Source organism: Antechinus flavipes, chromosome 3, assembly GCF_016432865.1.
Source record: "Antechinus flavipes isolate AdamAnt ecotype Samford, QLD, Australia chromosome 3, AdamAnt_v2, whole genome shotgun sequence".
In the NCBI taxonomy this organism is placed as follows: Eukaryota; Metazoa; Chordata; class Mammalia; order Dasyuromorphia; family Dasyuridae; genus Antechinus; species Antechinus flavipes.
The window spans coordinates 510,286,213-510,296,441 of NC_067400.1; the positions used below are offsets into that span (position 1 = coordinate 510,286,213).

The 10,229-nt window shown below is 37.8% G+C and overlaps 1 protein-coding gene across 1 annotated transcript in view; it reads right to left on the bottom strand.

Annotated features, from left to right (window-relative positions):
- The window catches only part of ZW10 (zw10 kinetochore protein), a 41,961-nt gene extending 41,100 nt beyond the window's left edge, over positions 1–861 (bottom strand). Inside the window, exon 1 of the mRNA XM_051986996.1 lies at positions 682–861. Coding sequence (XP_051842956.1) covers positions 682–786 — 105 coding nt within the window. The 5' untranslated portion in view covers positions 787–861. The remainder of the gene's footprint in view (positions 1–681) is intronic.
- Between the last annotated feature and the right edge of the window lie 9,368 nt (positions 862–10,229).

Here is a 10,229-nt window from a genome sequence, read left to right on the forward strand (position 1 = left end):
AAAAAAACAAAAAACCTCCAACATGCTAGAAGGATAGGCCAGATTTTAAAAAGTTAAAGTTAAGATGCCAGTATGTTAGAACAGATACACAGCTGGTCCCTGAGTGAAGGAGGCATGGGGTCAAGTCCAACCTCTGACACATATGGGCTGTGTGACCCTGGGCAAATCATTTAACTTTGTGTGCCTGCGTTTTCTCACCCGTAAAAAGAACTGGAGAAGGAAAAGGCAAATCGCTCCACTATCTTTGTCAAGAAAACCCTCAATGGGGTCACAAGGAGTCAGACGAGATAGACAAGTACAACATGAGTCAAGGAGCTACGCTAAGCGCTGGGAATACAATAAGAGGCAAAAAGTCTCTGCCCTCAGAAGATTTTAAACCTAATGGGGAAGACACCTTGCAAACAAATATATATACGAAAAAAACTGTTGCAGGATAAATACAGCCAATGCTTAACAAATGCTAATTAACTTAACTTGACATTCACTAAATTCCTCTTTCACTTACTCTGACTCACTTTTTTTCTATCCCCTTCATTCCCCCAATTTATCCACTTTCCCCCTTACCCCTCCAATTGCCGAACCCTTCCCACCTAGTCGGTCTATACCACCCCCAGCCTGGCCAATCCTGCCCCCCTCCTTCCTGCACATCAGTCCACACCCCTGCCCACGCCCGGTTCTCACCTTGATCTCCTCCACCCTCCTGGTCAAGCGACCGATCCGAGTGCCTAGATCCTCCTTCTCCAGACGTCCTGAATGCGCCAGCACTTCAGTCACAAACGAAGACATAGTCTTACCCAAGACTGCCGACCCCAATTCCCCGGGAAAGCCACAGCGACCGCCACCGCCTCCCGCGCCAGCGCAACAGCTCCGGTCCCGCCTCTTGTCCTCCACGCACAGCCTGCTGGGAAAGTGAGTCTCCCCAGTTCAAAGCGCGCTGAACCCAAGTGCATGCTGCACTACAGCTCCCGAGAAGCAACGCGCCACCGGGCTCTTTGTGAGCTTCACGGTGTCCTGTTGCAATCAAATAGCAAAAGGACGCGTTGCGTTTATTTTTCCTTGGGTCAATTCCTTTTAAATCTCTGAGCGATTCCCGCTCTTTTCATACTAAAGAAAGAAGGGAGGAAGGGAGGAAGGGAGGGAGGGAGGAAAGAAGGGAAGGAGGGAAGGAGGAAATGTGAGTTAGCTAATAGCAAACCCAAATGCAATTGTTTCCAAAAACCTTAAGTTGGTTTCCAAACCAACACACCTTTGAAGACAAATACACCTCATTTTCGTTAGATATTATTTCACAAAATCTGATAGATGAAAAGTACCGTCGAAAGGTCTCTAGTACAATGCATAAATAATTATCCCTTTGACGATTGCTAGCATCTTCGAGTAATGGTTATCCCTCCTTTTCCTTAAAAGTTCCAATAATGGGATCCTCATTGTTGAAGGTCCATTCCCGTCTGTTTCCATTTTACTCTCCTTCATGAGTTCTGCTGCTCAGACGTGCCCGATCCTTTGTGAACCCCTTTTGGAAATTTTCTTGGCAATTTCCTTGTATTTCATTTTACAAACAAAGAAACTGAAGCAAATGGGATTAAGTGACTTTCTCAGGGTCTGAAACTACGTTTGAACTCCAGAATAACAGTCTTCCCGACTTCCCTTGTATGCGGTATGCTGTATGCACTATGGCGCCCCCTAGCTGCCCCATAATTCTACACCGTACATACGCCTAGTTGGTTGTCCCTTGTCCCATTCCCTTTTTTTAACTGCCCCGTGCCTCGAATGCTCTCACCTGGACCTTCTGGCTTCTTTAAATCCAGCTAAAATCCTTCTGCAAAGGGACCTTTCTCTCCCTACTCCCATCTCCAGTGCCTTCCTTCTGAGATGATGTTCTTTTTCATTATATTTCTCCTCTATTTCCCTATGAAATAGCTCCATTAGAATATGGGGTCTTGGAGGACAGGAACTATTTTTGCCCTTCTTCGTGTGCCCTTCTATGTCCAGCCCCTAGCACAGTGCCCATCGTAGACACTTAGTAAGCCGGGAGACTGGACTATTGCCATAAATTGATTGGATGATATAGGTGTGAGGTGAATAGGGAGTAAAAAGAAAAAAAAATTCCCTATTTATTCAGTAGTGTCAAAATACTCTACCTTTGAGAGTACTCAGAGAAGCCATTTGAGTGCTTTATATCTCACTATTACCCCATCGATCCCTCTGAGTCCCTTCTGTCTTATGCATTTTCTGTAGTAGATAAAATAAGGTTGAATCAATGCCTCTCTATATATAGAATGGGGATTCCTTTGGGTACAATAAAAAAATGTAGTGAGAAAAAAAGAGCTGGAATAGGGAAAATATGGATGCATGTGAAGCAATAGGGCATAGTAGATACAGAAAACAGTTTCAGCCTATGGAGATTCTTACCCTTAACTTTTTGTGGTTCTTGTCATCCCTGTCCTACCATAAATTCAACATAAGGAGTCTGCCCAGGATGCTAGAGACCTTCCTTAAATTCACTTGGCAGATTATCTATCGGTTATTCTTCACTCCCATCTAGTTCATCTTTCTTAATCATGCATTTCTTTGATTGAATCTATGACACTGATCATTCCTCATTTGCAACATGTTTATTCACACCCTCTATGTACCTCTCCATCAACCCTGAATGATGCTTATTGTCACATTTAAAGACTTTAGTGTTTTGTGACTCACCATCATATAACATCACAAGTAGAGTACATCCTCCCTAATTATGGCAAACACTTGGTTGTGAGTAGTTATTGTTTTGTTGTTGCTTTCAGTCATGTCTAACTCTTTGTGACTCCATTTAGGATTTTCTTGACAAATACACTGGGATTTTTGCCATTTGTTTCTCCAGTTCATTTTAGATATGATTTTGGAGAAAGAGATCTTCCTTTTATATCTTTCTTGATATTAACAATCAGAGAGTTGTCAAATAAAATTATTTTATTTCTACATCTTTCAAAGCATCTTGTATAATATTGATATAGGCATAGAAGACCATTTGTTGGAAGAAAGTCTTTAGGAGCATTTTATTCTTACCAAATAAAATTATTTTAAACGTCTACAACCAGTAAGCATAGTGGGAATTTGTGTTGTCTTCAGCCTATGCATAACTATAATGGTATAATCTGCTGGGAAATATTATTTGGAAGAGGCCTTGAGTTCATGTCAATGAGTATCAGATGAAAGGAATGAGGATAATTGGCCTGGCAGAGAGAAGAAATAAGCAAATGGAGGAGGAAATAGACTTATTTGGTTTGATTCCAGAGGGCAGCAATAGGAGCAAAAGAAGCTTCCTTTGGAGATAATTTATTGCCCCTCATTGGAGATCTTTAAGCAAAAGCTGGATGACCACTAGTTGGGTATGGTATAGAGGAGGGCAGCTAGGTGGTGCAATACTTATTAGAGTGCTGGGTCTGAAGTCAGGAAGACCTGAGTTCAAAACTATCTTCATGTACTTACTAATTATGTGACCCTAGGCAACATTTAACTCTGTTTGTCTCAGTTTCCTTATTTGTAAAATGAGCTGGAAAAGGAAATGACAAACCACTCCAGTGTCTTTGCCAAGAAAACTCCAAATAGGATCACAAAGACCCAGACATAACTGAAAATGACCAAAATAGTATATAATAGTTATCTAGACCAATACAAGTTTAGATTATACTCAGGCTATATATAAATAGCCTCAGAGGTACCTTTCCATTCTGACAATCTGCTCTTCAGCAATGGCTGGATGATTGATGGAGTTATTAATTAGAACTGATTAAGTAAGCTTCCTTAAGAAATCACAATAGTCTTTATGGATGAATGCTCTTGTAAAGCCAGGACCAGTAAGAAATATCAAAGGGACCAAATGTTTTGGCACAGGCTTGTAACTCTTGTTGGCAACCACCCCTACTGTATTTGAATTTTACCCTGACATTACTTGTGCATCATATTAAAATTATGACATAGAGGGGAAAAGAATGGAATGAAAGAATAAAATTTGAATATTGACTGTCACTACCCATGGGATTTTAAGTTACATCATCTCTCTGGCAATCATTTCCTTCACCCATAAAGTGAGGAGAGAGATAGACTAGATTATCCATTACAGTAATAAACTGTTATTATTATTACTATTATTATATAAATATAGATTTGTATAATCTAAGGTTTGCTATATGAAATTAAATAAGCTCTGATGCTTATCATGCAGCATCTCTGAATGGTCAGAAGAGGGAGCCAGAATCTTTTACCTGAAAAATGATTTTCAAAACCTGGTAATCACTCAAAGAAAACAGGGATTTCCAAAAAAATTACCAAACTGTCCATACTTTTTATTTTAGGTTAAACATGTACAATCCTTTTAGATGTATTTCCATATTTTTCTTCTTGTATACAAGAAAAATCAGACCCAAAGGAAGAAAACCCATGAGAAAGTAAAAAGCAAACCAAAAAATATGAAAATACTATGTCTCAATGCACATTCAGTCTCCATATTCTCTCTCTAGAAACGGATGACACTTTCCTACACAAGTCTATTGGAATTGATTAAAAATAGAAAAGTTTGATTATATCAAATTGAAACGTTTTTGTACAAACAAAACTAATGCAGACAAGATTAGAAGGGAAATAATAAACTGGGAAAACATTTTTACAGTTAAAGGTTCTAATAAAGGCCTCATTTCCAAAACATATAGAGAACTGACTCTAATTTATAAGAAATCAAGCCATTCTTTAGTTGATAAATTGTCAAAGGATATGAACAGACAGTTCTCAGATGAAGAAATTGAAACTATTTCTAGCCATATGAAAAGATGCTCCAAGTCATTATTAATCAGAGAAATGCAAATTAAGACAACTCTGAGATCCCACTACACACCCGTCAGATTGGCTAGAATGACAGGGAAAGATAATGCGGAATGTTGGAGGGGATGTGGGAAAACAGAGACACTAATACACTGCTGGTAGAACTGTGAATACATCCAACCATTCTGGAGAGCAATTTGGAACTATGCTCAAAAAGTTATCAAACTGTGCATACCCTTTGATCCAGCAGTGTTTCTACTGGGCTTATACCCCAAAGAGATACTAAAGAAGGGAAAGGGACCTATATGTGCCAAAATGTTTGTGGCGGCCCTGTTTGTAGTGGCTAGAAGCTGGAAAATGAATAGATGACCATCAATTGGAGAATGGTTGGGTAAATTGTGATATATGAATGTTATGGAATATTATTGTTCTGAAAGAAATGACCAGCAGGGTGAATACAGAAAGTCCTGAAGAGACTTATACAAACTGATGCTAAGTGAAATGAGCAGAACCAGGAGATCATTATATACCTCAACAATGATACTGTTTGAGGATGTATTCTGATGGAAGTGGATCTCTTCGATAAAGAGATCTGTTTCAATTGATCAATGATGGACAGAGGCAGCTACACCCAAAGAAAGAACACTGGGAAATGAATGTAAACTGTTTGCATTTTTGTTTTTCTTCCCGGGTTATTTTTATCTTCTGAATCCAATTCTCCCTGTGCAACAAGAGAACTGTTCGGTTCTGCACACGTATATTGTATCTAGGATATACTGTGCCATATTTAACATGTATAGGACTGCTTGCCATCTGGGGGACGGGTTGGAGGGAGAGAGGGGAAAAGTTGGAACAGAAGTGAGTGCAAGGGATAATGTTGTAAAAAATTACCCTGGCATGAGTTCTATCAATAAAAAGTTATAACTGAAAAAAAAAAAAAAACAAGTCTTTTGGAATTTTTCACATTGCTGAGAAGAGCCAAGTTCATCATCACATAATCTTATTATTTACAATGTTCTCCTGGTTCTGCTCACTTCACTCAGCATCAGTTCTTATAAGACTTTCCAGACTTTTCTGAAATCATCCTGTTCATCATTTTTATAGAACAACAAAATTCCATTATTTTCAAATGCCATAATTTATTCAGCCATTCCCCAATTGATGGGCATCCACTGAATTTCTAGTTCCTTGGCACTATACAAAGAGTTGCTACAAACATTTTTTTGCACATATGGGTCCTTTTCCCTCTTTTTTGATCTCTTTGGGATATACATACCTAGTAGTGCTGGATCAAAGGGTATATACAGTTTTATATTTCTTTGAGGATAGTTCTAAATAGTTCTGCAGAATGCATTTCACAACTCCATCAACAATGCATTAGTGTCCCAGTTTTCCCTTATCCTTTCAATATTCATCATTATCTTTTCTTTTTATCTTAACCAATCTGAAGGTGTGAAGTGGTACCTCAGAGTTGTCTTAATTTGCATTTCTCTAGTCAATTGCAATTCAGAGCATTTTTCATGACCAGAAATGGATTTAATTTCTTCATCTCAAAATTATCTGTTCATATCCTTTAACCATTTATCAATTAAAGAATATATGTCATTTCTCTTACTATATAACTATCCATACCTTTTGACCAATTAATAGGTTTATACTCCAAAGAGAGCAAAGAATGAAGGAAGAGACTATATGTGCAAAAATATCCATGGTAGTTCTTTTTCGTAGTGGGAAAAATCTGAAAAGTAAGAAGGTACTTATGAAACAGAAAATTATTGGACAATTTATGGTGTATAAGTTAAAATGGAATTCTATTTTTTGTGATAGAATAATTTTGTGTTGTAAGAAATATTGCCACAGGCTTGTAATTTTTGCTAGCAAGGAGACTGAGGCTGGTGGATTGCTTGAGCTCCACAATTTTGAGCTATAATAGAGCTAAAATTGATCTAGTATCCATACCAAGTCCAAAACTAATGGTGAGTCACTAGGATGGGGAAGGAGGCATCCTAACCTGAATAAGGAGAAACAAGTCTGCAGAGGTTTGAAATGGAGCAGGTCAAAGATTTTATGTCAATTAATAATGGGATTGGATCTATGAGTGGTTGTTATACTTCTATCCTGAGTAATGTTCGTCTAGAATACTAACTCCTTTACCTAGCATTTAAAGCCCTCCACAAGCTGACTCTCATCTACTTCTAAATCCTTATTTTATATTCCTATGATATGTGTGGAGTATTTACATACTTCCCAATGGCACTATTACTTCCATTCCTTTCCTATCCACTATATTCAAAGCAGCCCACTATTTCCTGTGTACAGCATTCCTTTTTCTATCTCTGTGCTAAGTGACAAGTGGTTGGTTCCCTATGACTTGAATACATTTCCTCCTCATTTCCACTTCAAAGAATCCCTAGTTTTCTTTGAAAAGCAGGTCAAGTACCTGCTCTTACACAGGGGCTTTCCTATCTTCTTAGGTTTTATTAGTGGTCTCCCTCTTGAAATTACTTTATATGTACTTAATTTTGTACATGTTAAATACCCCCAGTATAGCACCATTATTACTACTATTGCTGCTGCTGCTGCTACCATTTTTACTACTACTACCACAACCACCATCACTACATTAACAACTACTACTATTACTGCTGCTGCTGCCTGACTCCAGGTCCAATGTTTTATACACTGGGCCACCAGATGTTTCAAATGTTATTTTGCATACCCCCACACACACTTAATAATATTTTATTTCATCCAATTACATGTAAAGATAGTTTTCACTATTTACTTTTATAAGATTTTGATTTCCATTTTTTCTCCCTCCCTGAAGACAAACAATCTGATATAGGTTACATTCATGTACCACTATTTGTTCAGCCATTCCCCAATTATTGGGCATCCCCTTGATTTCCAATTCTTTGCTACTATAAAGAGAGCTGCTATAAACCAAATGTTAGTTTGCTGAAGCCATAGACTATTTCATTTTTGTCTTCATATGGCCAACAGTGATGTTGCACATCATTGATGCTTAATAAAAATATTTATTGATTTGAGTAACCTCTATTCATGATTCTTCAGAGTTCTAAATACAACTCTGTACTATCTGTCCATGTCACAGTTTCTATATTTCCCTTCTAGGATTTTATGAAAACAATTTTCACTAAAAAATCTTTCAGCATCCTTTTTGTAACTCTTCAGAATTCTAAAATGCTTTTAAAAATAGAAAGTTTTCATAGACTCTTAGATGTAGAAGAGACTTTAGAGACAGAGCTTAGAGTAGAACCTTAATCTCCTAATTTGTATTCCAAGATCCTTCCTATTATGCTATCTCATATAACATAAAACACAAGATTTGGAATGATTTAACCAGAATTTTTTTTAATCCTGACTGATATTTACCATTTGTGTGATCCTGTTGTCATCATATGTCCTTTCTGTATCTCAGTTTCCTCATCTGTAAATAAATGGGTCAGACTGTCTTCTGAGTTTCTTTGTGCCCCCATCCCTTAGCACAATGTCTGGCACATAATAGGCACTTGTAAAATTCATCCTATGTATAATTCCTAATGGTATGAGCACCATTAATATGATTGAATTAAATGGATTCTCTTTTCTCTTTAATTCTTCTGTTTCTCTTCTTAAGGCAATACATTTGCTTTCATCTTCAAGTATATCACAGAGTTTATAGGGGAAAAAACCTTGAATATAGATCAGTATATAAGCCAGGAGAACACTTTACATGCCATCTATAATTATGTCAGACAGCTGACTAGCATTTATTAAACACCTCCTATGTGTCAGAAACTTTGGATATAAAGAAAGGCAAAAAAAAGTTCCATCTCTCAAAGAGTTCACAGAAAAATAGTGAAAGAATTTAAAACATTGATCAATTCAGTGATCAACTAGTACCTCAGAGGACTGATGATGAAGTATGTGTCCCCTCTCAAATCAGAGCAATGATGGATTATAGGTTTGGAATGCATTTTCTTTTATTTTCTTTTTAATAGTATTTTATTTTTCCAAATACAAATTTTTCAAAATATATAGTTTTAAACATTCTTTTTTGCAAAACTTTGTGTTCTAAATCTTTCATCCTCCCTCCCTTACCTTTCCCATCTTCAAGACAGTTGAAATATAGATTAAATATGTGCAGTCCTTTTAAACATATTTCCATATTTTTCATGTTGTGCAAGAAAAATAATACCAAAAAGGGGAAAAATACACAAATAAAAAACAAACAAAAAAAAAGGTGAAAACATTATGCTTTGATCTACATTCATTCTCCATAGTTATCTCTCTGGATGCAATTGGCATTTTCCAATTCTATTGGAATTGCCCTGAGTCACTACGTTGCTGGGAAGAACCATATTCATCACAACTGATCATCATATAATCTTATTACTGTGTACAATGTTCTCCTGTTTTTGCTCACTTCATAAAAGTCTTCAGGTTTTCTGAAATCAGCCTGATCATCATTTCTTACAGAACATTACAAGTCCATTATCTTCATATACTATAACTTATTCAGCCCTTCCCCAACTGATAGACATTCAGTCAGTTTCTAATTCCTTGCCACTACAAAAAGAGCTGCTGCAAACAATTTTGCACATGTGGGTTCTTTCCCCATTTTTTTATTATCTCTTTGGAATAAAGGCCATTTATTTTTAATGGACAATGTGTTGATTTATTTGGCTTGACTTTGATACGAGAGGATTCTCTTTGTAGATGACATGGAGGAAGCATTAGAAAGAGACAGACTGACAGACAAACAGATACACATATGTAGTATCAATAAAATCAGCCAGATCAAATTAACGTTTTTTTCAGCATAAAACTCCAAATTTTTACCTATACTTGTCTCAAAAATGGAAGTTCTTTTTGCCGGGGTCAGTGATGGGTAGGTGCAGGGGTCAGAGGAATTTGTCCTGCCCAAGCAGCAGCAGCAGCAGCAAACAGTAATAGAGATGGAGGTAAAAGAATTGGGCAGGAAGGGATGAGTCCTTCACTGCCCTCAAGAAGATGCTGCCCCAGCAACGGATGAGAGTTTAGTTGGGGAGAACTTAGTTGCTAATATCTACTGGATTTTTTTTAATGCTTTGAGTTGGGAGGAAGGAGATTTTAACCTTTGAAGTTTAATGTATATCCAGTGACATCTCTCTTTTGCCATTTTTTTTTTGGCAAAATCCCTCCTCCCTCCCAACCTGTACTCAAAACTCTGGGCACGCCTATTAGTCCCAAAGCTGCCAGGCTTATGCCACCTGCCTCCTGGAAAGCTGAAACCAGGCTGCTCATCAAGTGCTAACAAGCCCAGCTTCTTTCTGCCCTGCTCAGCCCCCGAGGGAGCCCTGCCCTGCTGGCCAGCCACAGAGAAATCCCAAAGATCAGTACCCTCTCCTCCTTCCTTCCCTCCCTCCCTGGAGTGAGTGACC